This window comes from Eumetopias jubatus, unplaced genomic scaffold (assembly GCF_037043125.1).
Source record: "Eumetopias jubatus isolate StellerSeaLion01/CBP00866 unplaced genomic scaffold, mEumJub1_p1.0 scaffold_9, whole genome shotgun sequence".
Classification (NCBI taxonomy): Eukaryota; Metazoa; Chordata; class Mammalia; order Carnivora; family Otariidae; genus Eumetopias; species Eumetopias jubatus.
The window spans coordinates 87051989-87071068 of NW_028274815.1; the positions used below are offsets into that span (position 1 = coordinate 87051989).

General features: G+C 41.5%; 1 protein-coding gene across 1 annotated transcript in view; it reads left to right on the forward strand.

Annotated features, from left to right (window-relative positions):
- Nucleotides 1-18676, forward strand: part of LOC114199385 (sulfotransferase 1C1) — a 34063-nt gene extending 15387 nt beyond the window's left edge. Inside the window, exons 3-7 of the mRNA XM_028091278.2 lie at nucleotides 12395-12492; nucleotides 15604-15730; nucleotides 16660-16754; nucleotides 18152-18332; nucleotides 18564-18676. Coding sequence (XP_027947079.2) covers nucleotides 12395-12492; nucleotides 15604-15730; nucleotides 16660-16754; nucleotides 18152-18332; nucleotides 18564-18676 — 614 coding nt within the window. The remainder of the gene's footprint in view (nucleotides 1-12394; nucleotides 12493-15603; nucleotides 15731-16659; nucleotides 16755-18151; nucleotides 18333-18563) is intronic.
- The last annotated feature ends 404 nt before the right edge of the window (nucleotides 18677-19080 follow it).

Genomic DNA, 19080 nt, shown 5'->3' on the forward strand with positions numbered 1-19080 from the left:
ATGGATTTTGTATCCTGTGACCTTACTGAATTCATTTATCAGTTCAAGTATTTTCTTGATGGAGTCCTTAGGGTTTTCTATATACAGTATCATGTCATCTGCAAATAGTGAAAGTTTTATTTCTTCCTTACCAATCTGGATGCCTTTGTGTAGGACTTTTCTATTTTGTTTTATTTTGAGGGGTTTTTTTGTTGTTGTTTTTAAGAATTTTTTTATTTTTTTCCTAGTGTTTGGTTGCCTGTGTATTATTATCACTTTTTATAAGTACTTAATCCTCTTTTCTCTTACTTACACTTTTACTACCTGATCTGCCAGTTTCAAAGGAATTTTTTTACTCTCCCTGTTACATATAAAACTACCAATAATCTTACTCTAAATTTTAAGTTGCATTCTTTCTACTTTGTTGGAAAGAAAGACTGGAGTGATCTACCAACAACCCTATTATCCAGGCTGGCCACAATAAAGGAGAGCATTTGCATTTGGCTAGCTTGTGGGCTTTCTTCAAGGCAAGCAATCTGGATACCGACTAAAGGAGGCACGCAGTTGCTTTGAAGCAAGAGCTCATAAACCTCTTCATCTATGCTGGGGTAGGGATTTGGCCTGCGTCCACAGAGAGTGACCACTGGGTTCTGGGATTCCTTTGTGGATTTCATTTCCTAATGTCACTGGCATCCACTAGGCAGAACACCTCTTTTCCTCTCTCTCAGATCCACAGTTCCACTAGTTGACCCTGGAGGTATAATATCAATCTCCTACTAAACTTTTTATGAATTTAATTTAATGAAATAGCCTTTATAACCAGAATAGCGAGCAAAGCCAGTGGCCTTAGCTTTGTGGCTGATACTGGACAGTCCTCTGAGCCAATGAGATTTCTATAATCATGATCTCCTAAGTAATTTGGTAAGGTTTGTCCCACTGGACTATTAGGAGAGGTTTATATTGCACAACCGACCCTTGATCAGGTTGCCAACATGTGGAAGACAAGTGCTGTCACTCCCCTGTGGCCTGATGCAAGATGGGCCAGTGGCATGGCATCTCTGGGGGAATAGCTACCTGGGGGCTGTGTCTGGTATTCTGGGAGATGGTTCATGCAAGCCTTCATAACAAGAGTGTAATTTGGTTAAGGAGTCTACAATGTTATTGTAATGTGCTTCTGATGTTTGTTGGCATGTGTCTACAGACATGAGTGGCCATAATTGGCATATCCTCAACAAAGCCAAAAAAACCGGTTCCCACTGAGCCCATCTCCCACCACAGGGGACATGGGCAACTCTGCCCAAACAGGGTTCCTTGAGTAACAGTGCTACAAGCACCTCCCCCAGAAGTCAAGCTGGGGGAACAAGAAGCCAGAAACCCTAAGTTCCCTAGAAAATAGGTGCATCTTGCTTTGGTTGTGGTCAATAATTTGGACTCTATACATTCCCTCAACCACCCATCAACAGAATAACTAGGAGGAGGAACCCCCAAAATAGGAAAGACTCAGAGATTATGATTTATGCTGGAGATTTACAAATGGATGCAGATATAACCAAGATGTCGGAGATGGAATTCAGGCTAGCAATTGTGAAGACAATAGCTAGAATGGAGAAATCAATTAATGGCAACATAGAGTCTCTAAGGGCAGAAATGAAAACTGAATTAGCAGAACTTAAAAATGCTATCAGTGAGATCCAATCTAATCTAGATAATCTAACAGCTAGGGTAAGTGAGGCAGAAGAACGAATCAGTGACCTAGAAGACAATTTAAAAGATAAAAAAGCAAAAGAGGAGGCCAGGGAAAAACAACTCAGAATCCATGAAAATAGAATCAGAGAAATAAGTGACACCATGAAGCATTCCAATGTCAGAATGATTAGAATCGTGGAGGGGGTGGAGAGAGAGAGAGAAGACTAAAAGATATATTTGAGCAAATCGTAGCTGAGAACTTCCCTAATCTGGGGAATGAAACAAACATTCACATCCTAGAGGCAGAGAGGACCCCTCCCAAGATCAAGGAAAACAGTCCAACACCTTGGCATGTAATAATAAAACTGGCAAATCTTAGAACCAAGGAAACCATCTTAAGGGCAGTTAGGGGGAAGAGATTCCTTACGTACAGAGGGAGGAACATCAGAATAACGTCAGACCTATCCACAGAGACCTGGCAAGCCAGAAAGGCCTGGCAAGACATATTCAGGGTACTAAACGAGAAAACATGCAGCCAAGAATACTTTATCTGGCAAGGCTATCATTTAGAATGGATGGAGAGATGCAGAGTTTCCAAGACCAGCAGAAACTGAAGGAATATGTGACCACTAAGCCGGCCCTGCAAGAAATATTAAGGGGGGTTCTATAAAAGGAGAAAACCCCAAGAGTGATATACAACAGAAATTTACAGGGACAATGTATAAAACAACATCTTCACAGGCAACATGATGACAATTAATTCATATCTTTCAATAATCACTCTCAATGTGAATGGCCTAAATGCTCCCATAAAATGGCACAGGGTTGCAGATTGGATAAAGAGACAGGACCCATCCATATGCTGTCTACAAGAGACTCATTTTGAACCTAAAGATACATCCAGACTGAGGTGAAGGGATGGAGATCCATCTTCCATGCCAGCGGGCCTCAAAAGAAAGCTGGGGTAGCAATTCTGATATCAGACAAATTAGATTTTAAACTACAGTCTGTAGTTAGAGAAACAGAAGGACACTATATCATTCTTAAAGGGTCTATCCAACAAGAGGATCTAGCAGTTGTAAATATCTATGCCCCCAATATGGAAGCAGCCATCCAAATAAGCCGTTAACCAAAATAAAGGGTCATATTGATAACAATACGTTAATTGTAGGAGACCTCAATACTCCACTCTCAGCAATAGACAGATCATCTAAGCCGAAAATCAACAAGGAAACAAGAGCTTTGATGATACACTGGACCAGAAGGACCTCATAGAAATATACAGAATAGGAGGCGGAGCAAGATGGCGGAGGAGTAGGAGACCTAGATTTCGTCTGGTCTGACATTTCAAGAAGAAATAATACCTATTCTCCTGAAACTGTTTCAAAAAATAGAAATGGAAGGGAAACTTCCAAACTCATTTTATGAGGCCAGCATTACCTTGATCCCAAAACCAGACAAAGACCCCATCAAAAAAGAGAATTACAGACCAATATCCTTGATGAACATGGATGCAAAAATTCTCACCAAAATACTAGCCAATAGGATCCAACAGTACATTAAAAGGATTATTCACCACGACCAAGTGGGATTTATCCCTGGGCTGCAAGACTGGTTCAACATCCGCAAATCAATCAACGTGATACAATACATTAACAAAAGAAAGAACAAGAATCATATGATCCTCTCAATAGATGCAGAAAAAGCATTTGACAAAGTACAGCATCCTTTCTTGATCAAAACTCTTCAGAGTATAGGGGTAGAGGGTACATACCTCAAGATCATAAAAGCCATCTATGAAAAACCTACAGCGAATATCATTCTCAATGGGGAAAGGCTGAGAGCTTTTCCCCTAAGGTCAGGAACGCGGCAGGGATGTCCACTCTCACCACTGCTATTCAACATAGTATTAGAAGTCCTAGCCACAGCAATCAGACAACAAAAAGAAATCAAAGGCATCCAAATCGGCAAAGAGGAAGTCAAACTCTCACTCTTTGCAGATGATATGATACTTTATGTGGAAAACCCAAAAGACTCCACCCCAAAACTGCTAGAACTCATACAGGAATTCAGTCAAGTAGCAGGATATAAAATCAATGCACAGAAATCAGTGGCATTCCTATACACCAACAACAAGACAGAAGAGAGACAAATCAAGGAGTCGATCCCATTTACTATTGCACCCAAAACCATTAGATACCTAGGAATAAATCTAACCAAAGAGGCAAAGGATCTGTACTCAGAAAACTATAAAATACTCATGAAAGAAATTGAAGAAGACACAAAGAAATGGAAAAACGTTCCATGCTCATGGATTGGGAGAATCAACATTGTGAAGATGTCAATGCTACCTAGAGCAATCTACACATTCAATGCAATCCCCATCAAAATACCATCCACTTTTTTCAAAGAAATGGAACAAATAATCCTAAAATTTGTATGGAACCAGAAGAGACCCTTAATAGCCAGAGTGTTGAAAAAGAAAAGCAAAGCTGGCGGCATCACCATTCCGGACTTCCAGCTCTATTACAAAGCTGTCATCATCAAGACAGTATGGTACTGGCACAAAAACAGACACATCGATCAATGGAACAGAATCGAGAGCCCAGAAATGGACCCTCAACTCTATGGTCAACTCATCTTCGACAAAGCAGGAAAGAATGCCCAATGGAGAAAAGACAGTCTCTTCAACAAATGGTGTTGGGAAAATTGGACAGCCACATGCAGAAGAATGAAACTGGACCATTTCCTTACACCACACACAAAAATAGACTCCAAATGGTTGAAAGACCTAAACGTGAGACAGGAGTCCATCCAAATCCTAAAGGAGAACACAGGTAGCAACCTTTTCGACCTTAGCCGCAGCAACTTCTTCCTAGAAACATCGCCAAAGGCACGGGAAGCCAGGGCAAAAATGAACTATTGGGATTTCATCAAGATAAAAAGCTTTTGCACAGCAAAAGAAACAGTCCACAAAACCAAAAGACAACTGACAGAATGGGAGAAGATATTTGCAAATGACATATCAGATAAAGGGCTAGTATCCAAAATCGAGAAAGAACTTATCAAACTCAACACCCAAAGAACAAATAATCCAATCAAGAAATGGGCAGAAGACATGAACAGACATTTCTCCAAAGAAGACATCCAAATGGCCAAGAGACACATGAAAAAGTGCTCAACACCACTCAGCATCAGGGAAATCCAAATCAAAACCTCAATGAGATACCACCTCACACCCGTCAGAATGGCTAAAATTAACAAGTCAGGGAACGACAGATGTTGGTGGGGATGTGGAGAAAGGGGAACCCTCCTACACTGTTGGTGGGAATGCAAGCTGGTGCAACCCCTCTGGAAAACAGTATGGAGGTTCCTGAAACAGTTGAAATTAGAGCTACCGTTCGATCCAGCAATTGCACTACTGGGTATTTACCACAAAGATACAAATGTAGGGACCCGAAGGGGTACGTGTACCCCAATGTTTATAGCAGCAATGTCCACCATAGCCAAACCGTGGAAAGAGCCTAGATGCCCATCGACAGATGAATGGATAAAGAAGATGTGGTATATATACACAATGGAATATTATGCAGCCATCAAAAGGAATGAGATCTTGCCATTTGCAACGATGTGGATGGAACTGGAGGGTGTTATGCTGAGTGAAATAAGTCAATCAGAGAAAGACATGTATCACATGACCTCACTGATATGAGGAATTCTTAATCTCAGGAAAGAAACTGAGTGTTACTGGAGTGGTTGGGGGTGGGAGGGATGGGGTGGCTGGGTGATAGACATTGGGGAGGGTATGTGCTATGGTGAGCACTGTGAATTGTGCAAGACTGTTGAATCACAGTTCTGTACTTCTGAAACAAATAACGCAACATATTTTAAGAAAAAAGAAAAAGAAGAAGATAACAGGAGAGGAAGAAAAGGGGAGTATGTCAGAGGGGGAGACGAACCATGAGGGATGATGGACTCTGAAAAACAAACTGAGGGTTCTAGAGGGGAGGGGGTAGGGGGATGGGTTAGCCTGGTGATGGGTATTGAGGAGGGCACGTTCTGCATGGAGCACTGGGTGTTATGAACAAACAATGAATCATGGAACACTGCACCAAAAACTAATGATGTAATATATGGTGATTAACATAACAATAAAAAAATTAAAAAAAAAAAGAAATATACAGAATATTCCACCCTAAAACAACAGAATACTCGTTCTTCTCAAGCGCACATGGAACTTTCTCCAGAATAGACCACATACTGGGTGACAAATCAGGTCTCAACCGATACCAAAAGATTGAGATTATTCCCTGCATATTCTCAGACCATAATGCTTTAAAACTGGAACTCAATCACAAGAAAAAATTTGGCAGAAATTCAAACGCTTGGAAGCTAAAGACCACTCTGCTCAAGAATGTTTGGGTCAACCAGGAAATCAAAGAAGAACTTAAACAATTCATGGAAACCAATGAGAATGAAAACACATCGGTCCAAAACATATGGGATACTGCAAAGACGGTCTTAAGGGGGAAATACATAGCCATCCAAGCCTCATTCAAAAAAATAGAAAAATCCCGAATTCACCAACTAACCCTACACCTTAAAGAACTAGAGAAAAATCAACAAATGATGCCTAAGCCACGCATTAGAAGGGAAATAATTAAGATTAGAGTGGAGATCAATGAATTAGAAACCAGAAACACAGAGATCAGATCAATGAATCTAGAAGTTGGTTCTTTGAAAGAATTAATATGATGGATAAACCACTGGCCAGACTTATCAAAAAGAAAAGAGAAAGGACCCAAACTAATAAAATTATGAATGAAAGGGGAGAGATCATGACTAACACCAAGGAAATAGAAACAATTATTAGAAATTATTATCAACAACTATATGCCAATAAACTGAGCAATCTGGATGAATTGGATGCCTTCCTGGAAACCTATAAGCTGCCAAGACTGAAACAGGAAGAAATTGACAACCTAAATAGGCCAATAACCAGTAATGAGATTGAAGCAGTGATCAAAAACCTCCCAAAAAACAAGAGTCCAGTGCCTGATGGATTCCCTGAGGAATTCTACCAAACATTCAAATAAGAAATAATACCTATTCTCCTGAAGCTGTTTCAAAAAAATGGAAGCAGAAGGAAAACTTCCAGACTCCTTCTATGAGGCCAGCATTACCTTAATCCCCAAACCAGGCAAAGACCCCATCAAAAAGGAGAATTTCAGACCGATATCCCTGGTAAATATGGATTCCAAAATCTTCAACAAAATCCTAGGTAATAGGATCCAACAATACATTAAAAGGATCATCCACCACAACAAAGTGGGATTTATCCCCGGGATGCAAGGGTGGTTCAACATTCGCAAATCAATCAATGTGATAGAACACATTAATAAGAGGAAAGAGAAGAATCATGTGGTCCTCTCAATTGATGCAGAAAAAGCATTTGACAAAATACAGCATCCTTTCCTGATTAAAACTCTTCAGAGTATACGGATAGAGGGAACACTCCTCAAGTTCATAAAATCCATCTATGAAAACCCCACAGTGAATATCATCCTCAATGGGGAAAAGCTGAGAGGATCTCCCTTAAGATCAGGAATACGTCAAGGATGCCCACTCTCGCCACTATTGTTCAACATAGTACTAGAAGTCCTAGCCTCAGCAATCAGACAACAAAAAGAAATAAAAGGTATTCAAATTGACAAAGAAGTCAAACTCTCTTTTCACAGATGACATGATATTTTATGTGGAAAACCCAAAAGACTCCACCCCCAAATTACTAGAACTCATACAGCAATTCAGTAATGTGGCAGGATACAAAATCAATGCACAGAAATCAGTTGCTTTCTTATACACTAACAATGCAACTGTAGAAAGAGAAATTAGGGAATCAATTCCATTTACAATAGCACCAAAAACTATAAGATACCTCGGAGTAAACCTCACCCAAGAGGTAAACAATCTATACTCTAGGAACCTCAAAATACTCATGAAAGAAATTGAAGAAGACACAAAAAGATGGAAAAACATTCCATGCTCATGGATCAGAAGAATAAACATTGTTAAAATATCTATGCTACCCAGAGCAATCTATACCTTCAATGCCATCCCAATCAAAATTCCAATGACATTTTTCAAAGTGCTGGAACAAGCAATACTAAAATTTGTATGGAATAGAAATGATCCCAAATCGCCAAGGAAATGTTGAAAAAGAAAAACAAAGCTGGGGGCATCACGTTGCCCGATTTCAAGCTATATTACAAAGCAGTGATCACCAAGACAGCATGGTACTGGCACAAAAACAGACATATAGACCAATGGAACAGAATAGAGAGCCCAGATATGGACCTTCAACTTTATGGTCAAATAATCTTCGACAAAGCAGGAAAAAATATACAATGGGAAAAAGACAGTCTCTTCAATAAATGGTGATGGGAACATTGGACAGCCACATGCAGAAGAATGAAGCTCGACCATTCTCTGACACCATACACAAAGATAAACTCAAAATGGATGAAAGACCTCAATGTAAGACAGGAATCCATCAAAATCCTAGAGGAGCGCATAGGCTGTCACCTCTTTGACATCAGCCACAGCAACTTCTTTTAAGATACATCTCCAGAGCTAGTGAAACAAAAGCAAAAATGAACTTTTGGGACTTCATCAAGATAAAAAGCTTCTGCACAGCAAGGGAAACAGTCAACAAAACAAAGAGGCAACCCACAGAATGGGAGAAGATATTTGCAAATGACACTACAGATAAAGGGCTGGTATCCAAGATCTATAAAGAACTTGTCAAACTCAACACCCAAAAAACAAATAATCAAGTCAAAAAATGGGCCGAAGACATGAAAAGAGACTTCTCTGAAGAAGACATACCAATGGCTAACAGACACATGAAAAAGTGTTCATCATCATTATCCACCAGGGAAATTCAAATCAAAACCACATTGAGATACCACCTTACACCAGTTAGAATGGCAAAAATTGACAAGGCAAGAAACAACAAATGTTGGAGAGCTTGTGGAGAAAAGAGAACCCTCTTACACTGTTGGTGGGAATGCAAGTTGGTATAGCCACTTTGGAAAACAGTGTGGAGGTTCCTCAAAAAATTAAAAATAGAGCTACCCTATGACCCAGCAATTGCACTCCTGGGTATTTACCCCAAAGAGACAGATGTAGTGAAAAGAAGGGCCATATGCACCCCAATGTTCATAGCAGCAATGTCCGCAATAGCAAACTGTGGAAAGAGCCGAGATGCCCTTCAACAGATGAATGGATAAAGAAGATGTGGTCCATATATACAACGGAATATTACTCAGCCATCAGAAAGGATGAATACCTACCATTTGCATCGACATGGATGGGACTGGAGGAGATTACGCTAAGTGAAATAAGTCAAGCAGAGAAAGTCAATTACCATATGGTTTCACTTATTTGTGGATCGTAAGGAATAGCATGGAGGACATTAGGAGAAGGAAGGGAAAAATGAAGGGGGGGGAATCGGAGGGAGAGATGAACCATGAAAGACTATGGACTCTGAGAAACAAACAGGGTTTTAGAGGGGAGGGCGGGAGGGGGATGGGTTAGCCCGGTGATGGGTATTAAGGAGGGCACATACTGCATGGAGCACTGGGTGTTATATGAAAACAATGGATCACCACATCAAAAACTAATGATGTATTGTATGGTGACTAACATAACATAATAAAATTTAAAAAATTTAAAAAAAATAACTATGATAGAAGGGTAGGCTCCATGCCAAGCCATAAAAATCCAAGTAAGCAGAAGACAGGATTTTCCCTCTATATCTTTAGGGCTTGTGTCTTTGGGTTTGGATTCTCCCTTGTGATTAGAAATCCCAATTATGACACTGAGATCATCCGCAGCTGCAGCTTTTGCTTTAACTCTGGTTGAATTAGTCATGGGTTGGAGGTTGTGTGTGTCACCTGCGTCTCTCCAGAATTCCACTTTCAGGCTTTGCGGGTGGGTCTTTTATTTTTTGTTTGTTTGTGTGTTTGTTTTTGTATTTGCTAAATTTTTTTTAATTTTTTTTAATTTTTTATTATTATGTTCAATTAGCCAGCATATAGTACATCATTAGTTTTTGATGTAGTGTTCAACGACTCATTGGTTGTGTATAACACCCACGGCTTGTTGCGGGTCTTTTAAAATGTTAAGCATTTGGGGATTCTTGTAAATACCGGCTAGTTGACTCACATCCATAGGTTGCATAATAGCTCAGAGCCAGTATTAAACACTCTCAACAGCCAGCCAGCCCCTTTTCCTCCCTCCTGCCCTACAGTCTTTTAAAATATTTTTAATCTTAAGGCATGTAAAGTTTCAAATTTCTGTTTCTAATTCTCTATTACCCCCCACGGATTTGACCCTGTGAATTGTCACTCTGGCAGATGTCCCCAGTGGCCAGTACCAGCTGCTTCCCTCTCCAGGGTGTCCCAATCCACCTCACTGGGTTTGGGGTCATCCTCCACTAGCCCAGTGGTGGCAGGATCAGGGCTAGCCCCTAGGCCCAACAGTATAGAATCAGTGCCTTGGCATGTTGGTACACCTCGACACTGATCAGTGCCCACGCCACTTTTATGAGTGTTTCACATGTAGTGGGGAGCTTGCTAATTTCCTTGGACATTTTCATTGGTGCAGACAGCAGGTGTTCAGGTCATTTGTATTAGGCCATTAGATTTTGTGCCACTACACACCAGGAGTGGGACCCATGATACCCCATAGTGTCAGGGGACAAGATGCCACAGCAGCAAGGTATGCAGTGACAGAGGGACCACAGGCCCCAGTCACTCTTGCCTTTTTGAGGGGCCATGACTTCCTCAGTGTGGGCATCCCTATCATCCAGGTTAGAATTCAGAGTCCTAGTGCCTCCCACAAGCAAAGCCAATCAGGTCAGGAGAGTATCCCTCTCCTCTTAGGGGCAATGCACCTTTCTCTGGTCCCACACTTGGGCAACTTGTGCAACTCATATGTTCCCCTCTGTTAACTAAAGACAATAAGACCTTGCCAAAATCTTGGCCAGTTGTCCCTAACAGTCAGTAGCGGGGTCTGTGCTAAAAGCTGAGACTCACACTCAAAGTCTAACACCCACTGCAGGTACCCCCTGGACATTAATAAATGGAAAACGCATCTATAGCCCCTCAAACCAGCTGCAATTAGCAATACCCTTAAAGTTTCAGAGAATTCTGGTTGCTTTTTTTGGAGCTTTCACTTTTGGGATGAGAACTTGGGGCAGACTTCTAAATAGACAGCACACAGTTGGACTCCTCCCCAATGGATTACCCACCTGAGAAAGCCATTTGCAGCTAAAATACATTCCTCACTATCAAAGGCAAACTGACTCAATCCATCCTGATTGTGAAGCCATTTGTGACTTTGTTAAAATAACATTTGTTAGTAGAGCCCCAGGTAGGCTGGTGAGCCTCAGTTTAAGAAAAAACTATAAGGAATCGAAATAGAGAGGTTTACTACTCCTAGGTCTTGGTGGTTGGCAGTGAGGAATTAGTAGGCTATTTCTTTTGCTTGTGCAGGATTTTTAATTTTCTTCCTCTTACTTCCTTATTTCCCATCACTGCCAGGTCTCCAGGGGGTGCCTCCCCTTCTCTATATATCTGATTCTCCACCAGAAGCTGTGCTTCTCCAACCAAGGCTGCTACTCTGCAATTTCAAGCCCCTTCCCCTGAGTTTCATGCTGCATGTGGCCAAATCCCAGTCTGTATTTGGTTGGTTGTTTGTTTGTTTTTAAGATTTTATTTATTTGAGAGAGAGAGAGCACAAGCAAGGGGGGGCAGAGGGGCAAAGGGAGAGGGAGAACCAGATACCCCATTGAGCAGGGAGGTCAACATAGGGCTCAATCCCAGGACCCTGGAATCAGAGCTGAGCCGAAGGCAGATGCTTCACTGACTGAGCCACCCAGGTGCCCCCTGTACTTGGTATTTTAACACTCAGCATTGGACATTCTGTTTCCAAGGAGGATTTTTTCTGAGATTCATCTAGTTGTTCCTTGTCTGTCTGCTGCTTTCCACAATGTCTCTTAGGCCTCCCCCTCTATGGCTTTCCACACCCACAGACTAACTGATTTCCAGTCGTGGCGGTCACATTTACTAACTTGGAGAAATTACTTGACCACAGTAAGGCTCAAATTTTCATCTAAAAATACATCCCAGCACAGAGCACAGTGCTGGTGTTTGGTGGCTGTTGCAGTTCTTGGCCTGGAAAGTAAAGGTTAAAAGAAAGCATGAAGCTATTTACATGGAACTGCTAGCCTTGTAGAGTTGGCCAATAACCCACCTCCCTTAAGAGGGAAGCCAGCTCTTCTCCAGCTGCCTTAATCTACTCCCCATTGCAGTAATAGAACACCCCAAAGGACAAAATATTCAAGTGCTTGTTGGGGACATAGTTGCACCAACCTCACTTCCCAAAACGTCTTCATCTTCCCACACAAGTATAACCAATACCCAGCAAATAAGGAGAGTAATGTTGCCTCAGTGGTTTCCAGTATCTCATTAGTGCTTTCCTTTACCTGAATGGATGGTAAAAGTGTCATTAGGAGGGAATCATTTAGACATGTAAAAACCATAATTTTAGGCAGAGCCAGCTATTTGGTAAACCTCATTTCAGATATCTGACAAAACAATAATATTGAATTCATGGAGCTGATGAGAAGTGTCCCGCTAAATGGTGTAGCCTTCTTTCCCAGGTCTGGATCTGGCCAGCAAAATGCCTTCTCCTAGAACTATGAAGACTCACCTGCCTGTTCAGTTGCTGCCACCTTCCTTCTGGAAAGAAAATTCAAAGGTAGGAAAAGCCAACTTTTCAAACCCAGTTTTGGTCAGTATGGGTAGATAATGTATCCATCTAAATAGAAAAAATCAAAGATATTGAAAAATAAATAATCAATGGAGGTATAAGGCAGATGGCATTACTCCCACATTCCCACATACTCCATGCTGTATCCAGCTTTCCTTCAAAATATTATTTCTGGGTACATACTAGGAAGTTTTCAGACAAAATCATTCTGGTTGGTTGCCAATTAAGCCATATCCAAAGAGAGCAATTGGTGAAACAAAGCACATATTTCCTGAAGAAGGCTATTATCTTAGTTCAAATCATCTAAGAAACAAAAGCCATGGCCAAGGAAGACATAAAAGGAATTTATTTAGGGAAAACCTGTGGAGAGAAAGGTAGAGCAAGGCAAAGGAGGGTGATACTACATTGGCCACCCTTAGAGCATATTTCATGGAGCAAGCACCCAGGAACTATTACACCTCTATGTCCTCCATTTCCAAAATTTTTCATTTATTTTGACTCTTCCAAATGCAGGTTCAATGTGCAATGTACATCAAATATACTGGTGTTTCTTTTTGATGTATGCTTAATCAGTGAGCCTTAAAGTCAAATATTGACTTACAAATTTGCCATGAAAAGTGTAGCCATCCAGCAGAATCAAATGCTTATATCAGCTAGACCAACATGTCTTCTCTCTGTGAGCAAGCTGCTTTAGAAATCCAGACTGAACCCTTACCAAGGAAACCATAGGGGTCAAGTCTGTTAGCCAAAACACTCTCTCCTCCGTGCAGTGCTCAGATACACAGTGCAAGTAATTGTTTTTTACTTTCGTTTTTCTGGGCTTCTCTGAGTCACCAGCACTTCGTCTTGACCATCTCTGAATAAGGTACAGTACAATTGAATAGGATTCCATATATCAAAATGCTATCCCATTCCTGATCTGCTTCCCTGGGATTACATCTAGGTCACCTTCATTTTTGAAAACTTCCTGCTTTATACGCACAGATAAATAACTTCACTCATATGTGACTGTTGCTGCTCAAGAAGCAATATTATTTCCAAATGCTATTGTAGACTCAATGTCAGAAGACAAAATAACATCTTGTTAGTCATCATACTAGCACCTTCTTTTTGTAAAATCAGGCCTTGTAAAATGTAAAAATCTCAATGACAGCACCTCCCTTTATCTGCTCAAAATTGTGGATTATTTGAGTAGGAAAGGACCTTAAAGAGCTTAGCCCAAGATTTGCATTTTATGCTGCAGTGATAAGCTAAATAATCATCCCCTAAAGATATCCATGTCCTAATAACCAAAAACTGAATGCTACCTTACATAGTAAAATGGGCTTTGCAGATGTGATTAAATTGGGGATCTTGAGATGGAAGATTATCCTGGATTATCTAGGTGGACCCTAAATATCATCACAAGGATCCTTATAAGAGGGAGGCAAGAAGATCAGAGGAAGAAGTAGGAGATGTGATAAGTGAAGCCAGGGATTGGGTCAAGAGCCGAGGAATGCAGGTGGCCTTGAGATGCTAGCAACAGCAAGGGAAGGGATTCTCCCCTAACATCACCAAAAGGGACCAGCCCTGCCAACAGCTTGACCTGAGCCTAGTGAAATCTAGCCTCCAGAACCATATAAGAATAATTTTCTTATTGTTTTCAGGCACTACATCTGTGGGAATTTGTTACAGCCACCACAGGGGACTCACACAGCTGGATCAGCAGAAAATGTATTGGACATTAGGTCACTCCCAGTCATCTGACTCTCGCCGCAAGCACACTGAATATGTTCCCTGCCTAGCCCAGACTGCCCTTTCACAATTACTCAGGCTTACAGAAAGGCAATAACCAACACAAGCATTAAGAAATACATTTACAGGGGCACCTGGGTGGCTCAGTTGGTTAAGTGTCTACCTTCAGTTCAGGTCATGATCTCAGGTCCTGGGATCAAGCCCCACATCCGGCTCCCTGATCAGCAGGTAGTCTGCTTCTCACTCTGCCTCTTCCTCCCCCTGCTTCTGCTCTCTCTCTCTCTCTCAAATAAATAAAACCAAAAAAAAAAAAAGAGAGAGAGAGAGAGAGTGAGAGAGAGAAAGAAAAGAAAGAAAGACATTTACATTATGACAAGATGGTGCAGCTGTGTCACAGTTTTTGTTTCCCTACCTGCTCTCATAAATATCAGAGAAAAATTGAGTGGTACGAAAAGAGGCAGAGAAATAGGCCTGGTCCATGTTCCTGTAATGCAGCAGTCTATGGAAAGGCAGTAGAGAAAGCAAGAGCCTGGGCCAATTGTCTGAAAGGGAAATGTCACTGGGTGAGTGGTTCTGTTGGACACAGGAATTCTGTTCAGTAAATGAGACATGGGAAAATGCTTGAGAAACCATTAATGTGCTCCTCCTCCTCGGCTCTGCTGAGAATGCACACAGAGGCCAGGTGGGCATGGAACCACAGGACAAGAAGCCAAGAGGTCAGCTCTCCCAAGCCACACCACAACCCTGTTTTTCCAATGAGAAGAATCATCACAAGCAGTTCCAAAGGGAGACTTAGCACTGCCCTCAAAGATCCTGCAATCTTACCACAAATGAAAAGTTAAGAGTGATCATTCATCTGTAAGGCTGCAGCTCATCATGTACAGAGGAGACTAGACTAGACAACTGAGTGCTTTAGCTACCCCCTGTGCAAAAACCTAGTTAGAGTTCTTGCTTAGTGCAAGCCAAGGAGGACCTACCTTTCAAACACACTGGAAAATACCACAGTGGCCTCATTAGTCTTCAGAAATATCATAGTTAGGGTGACTGTAGTATTTATCCTGCAAACCAGGATACTCTTGAGAGAGAGGAGCATACGTGCATGCTCCTAATCATTATCTAAGACCACAGATATACACTGGAACTCTGTCTGGGCATACTGGAAGATGTGGTCATCCTGCTTACAGAAAATGCATGCACGTTCAGTTACTCAAATAGAATAGTCTAAGATTCTAATTTTAGTATATGTGCTGCCAAAGCGAGCACAGAATAGTCTAAGATTCTAATAACATGGTCCTCTGCACTGAGCAATAATATTTCTCTGTTTTGTTTGCTGTCTGTCTCAATTCCCTTGCTGGTTGATTTCAGATTATCTATGTGGCTAGAAATCCAAAGGACTCTCTGGTGTCCTACTACCATTTCTCAAGAATGAATAAAATGATGCCTGACCCTGGTACATGGGAGGAGTATATTGAGGCATTCAAAGCTGGAAAAGGTGAGTAAAAGGAAATTATGGGTTCATGTTTCCTCATTCATTCTTCACATTTCCTTGTTCACTATTGACATCAGAAAGGAAAGTTTTTCATTGAATGATTGTGGTCACCAAGGTCATGGGAGGATGTGGATGGCACATTGAAACTGGGTCATTTGGGGATAATTTAGCTAAGAGACTATTTAGAAAGCTACAGGCAGAGTTTAAAGAAACCAACAGGTGATAGTGCAGTGTTTTGGCGTGAACACCAGCAGGGAGCTATTGCCTACTGGAGAAAGGACAAGGCCCCTTAATAGGGGAAAGAGTCCACCACAGTGAGCCAACAGGAAGGGCATCAGGGAAATAAACCACACCCTTCTCACTCTCCTCCTGCCTCCAAAAGCCTTTCAGTGCCTTTTGCTGGCAAATCCCAGGTGGAAGCCTGAGGACAAAGGAGTCCATTGACACAGTCCATAGAGGTCAATCTTGCAGGGTAGAGGAAGGTACAGAATGGATTTGGCAGGGCCAACAAAAGACACCCAGTGCACCTCTCCTCCTCCCAGTCACCATGAGAGAGAGAGCAAAGGTGCCCAAATATTTGGTAATTATAGATTTTTCAGAATGAAAATCAGCCCACTAAGGGACAGGATCTGTTGCATAACACTAATCTAGGCACCATGCAGTGATGCTGGGGGAAAGAAAGATTATGATCTCTGGCCACTACACAGTAACTCATGTGGTAGTAAATTCAAGAGCAAAAATATAAACCAAGGAATTCAGAATACTTTTTATCATCTCCTTAAATATTAAAAAGTCCCTGTCTTCTGCAAATAAGAATTCTGGCCAGGGTCTTTTTCTTCTTTGTCTTTGTCCCTTTTAGTTGAGACAACCATTCTCATTTTGTAAGTTTCAAGTTGATATTGATGCCCCCCCTTCTCTCTTGTTCCCTCCAGTGCTGTGGGGTTCCTGGTATGACCACGTGAAGGGATGGTGGGATGCAAAAGACCAGCACCCTATTCTCTACCTCTTCTATGAGGACATGAAAGAGGTAAAAGGCAGTGCAATCTCCATTAGACCCACCATGTTCTCCAGTGCAGCAAACCACATTTGGGACCCTGGCATTTGAGCTTGCCCACAGAAGAGCCTTCAGTGCAAGTCCTTTCTCTCCATGACATTTTTCCCAACTCAGTTTTATCCTCAGAAGTTCTAACTACTTTTCTGCTCTTCTCAATTTTATTTGCTTCAGTTCACAATTTCCAGAAGATCCTTCCTCCTCAGGAAATATCACATGCCTTTATGGTTGAATTAATCCTGACACTCATGAACCATGTGTCTTCACCTACAGAATGGGTATCATCTCATTTTGTATCTCATGAAATTATTATAAGGATTTATTAGATCACATTTGTAAAGTGCCTAGTTGTGTTCAGTGAATGCTCAGGGAGAGTTTCCTTCTCCCTGTTCCACACCCCAGACCCACATCACAAATGAAGTTTAATCCATATAAACGTTGGCAGGATTGGTCCCACATATTGTGACAGAGAACGGATTTCTCCTTTTCAAGTCACTGTGTATGAGAAGCATGACAAATTCACTCTCATGACCCCAGGGATTAGTATCCTAGAATTACAAACTACTTATTATGCCAGCGCTGAGAAATCCAATCAAAAACTATAGCTCCCTGGGGCACCCGGGTGGCTCAGTCAACTGAGTGTCTAACTCTTGATTTCAGCTCAGGTCATGATCTCATGGGTCATGGGAATGAGCCCTGTGTCCAGCTCCGCGCTCAGCGGGTCATCTGCTTGAGGATTCTCCCCCTCTGCCTTTCCCCCTGCCCTCTCTCTCTCTCAAATGAAAAAACAAATCTTTTTTTTAAAAAAAGAAGCTATAGCTCCTTTTCTGCAACTCTTTGATCAGAAAGAACCAGTGCACAAGAATTTACATTTCTGGGTCAACTTGAGATCCCCTGTATTCATCCCCTTACTAACCTTCTATTAAACTCACAGGCTCTTTTGCCATCTTCTATTGCTCAAATACTAGAGTATGTCATACTGTGCTTCACCTGCAACATTTCCCCTCCTTTATACAACCTTCCTAATCTCTACCAGGAGACATAATTGTTCCTGTCAACAAATCTCATAATACTGTCTGTGTGCGAGCAGCATGTTTTCTGGGCAACGTTTTGCCCAGTTAGTTATGTCTACATTTATCCCCCTATTGCAAGGTGAGCCTCCTGGTGGCAAGAATGGCTCTCATCTTTGTGTCATGGCAGCACCTGAGATGGTACAGTGCCTTGCACATAGTCATCACCTAAGGGATAGTTGTTGAATATATTTGAACTGATCGCTTAACGCAATTCCTCCCAAATACTGTTTGTCCAAGCAGAATGTCATCCCTAAAAGAAAACCCAAATTTATTTGCTTTGTGTAACTCTTCCACATATAGGACCCAAAGCGGGAAATTCAGAAGATATTGAAGTTCCTAGAGAAAGAAATGCCCGAAGAAGTCCTGAATAAAATCATCTATCACACCTCCTTCGATGTAATGAAGCAAAACCCAATGGCCAACTACACCACTGTGCCTACTGTCCTCATGAACCAATCTGTCTCCCCTTTTATGAGGAAAGGTATGTAAATTTATATTCTTAAATACCAGATTGGACTCTGTAGTACCCATGATCTGCTTAGATTTTCCAGTAATGTTTCATGCCCCATTATTCATTCCTATCAATGACACTACTGCATAATTTTCAGAGGCAAACTTTTTTCTCCACCCCGTTCTTGTGCTGGCTCCAAGGATGCATGCTCCCTCCTCCCTGTACTCCTGTGGCAACCTCTGAGACTTTGACTTGTTTCAGGGATGCCTGGAGATTGGAAGAACTATTTCACTGTGGCTCAGAATGAAGAATTTGACAAGGACTACCAGAAGAAGATGGCAGGGAGCACCCTGACTTTCCGCACAGAGATCTGAGGACAACAGGGTAATACATCAGTCAGAACCTCCTTCCTAGATTTTAGACATTTGAGCCTCATAATCAAGAATACTTAAAACTACCATACCCATCCTCTAATCCTGACCTTTCCTACACTATCCATAGATTCTATGCCACTATGATATATTTCATCCAAATGTAATCAAATCCTGCATAGAAGTTTAAAATTAAATTACATGATCATTCACATAGACACCTATCTCTTGTGTAACACATTCTAGGCACTATGCAGTGATGCTGGGGAAAGAAAGATTATGATCTCTGGCCACTACAGAGTTATCTCATGTGGTAAGAGATGTGTAATAAGAATTCTGGCCAGGGTCTTTGTCTTCGTTGTCTTTGTCCCTTTTATTTGAGACATCCATGCTCATTTTGGAAGTTT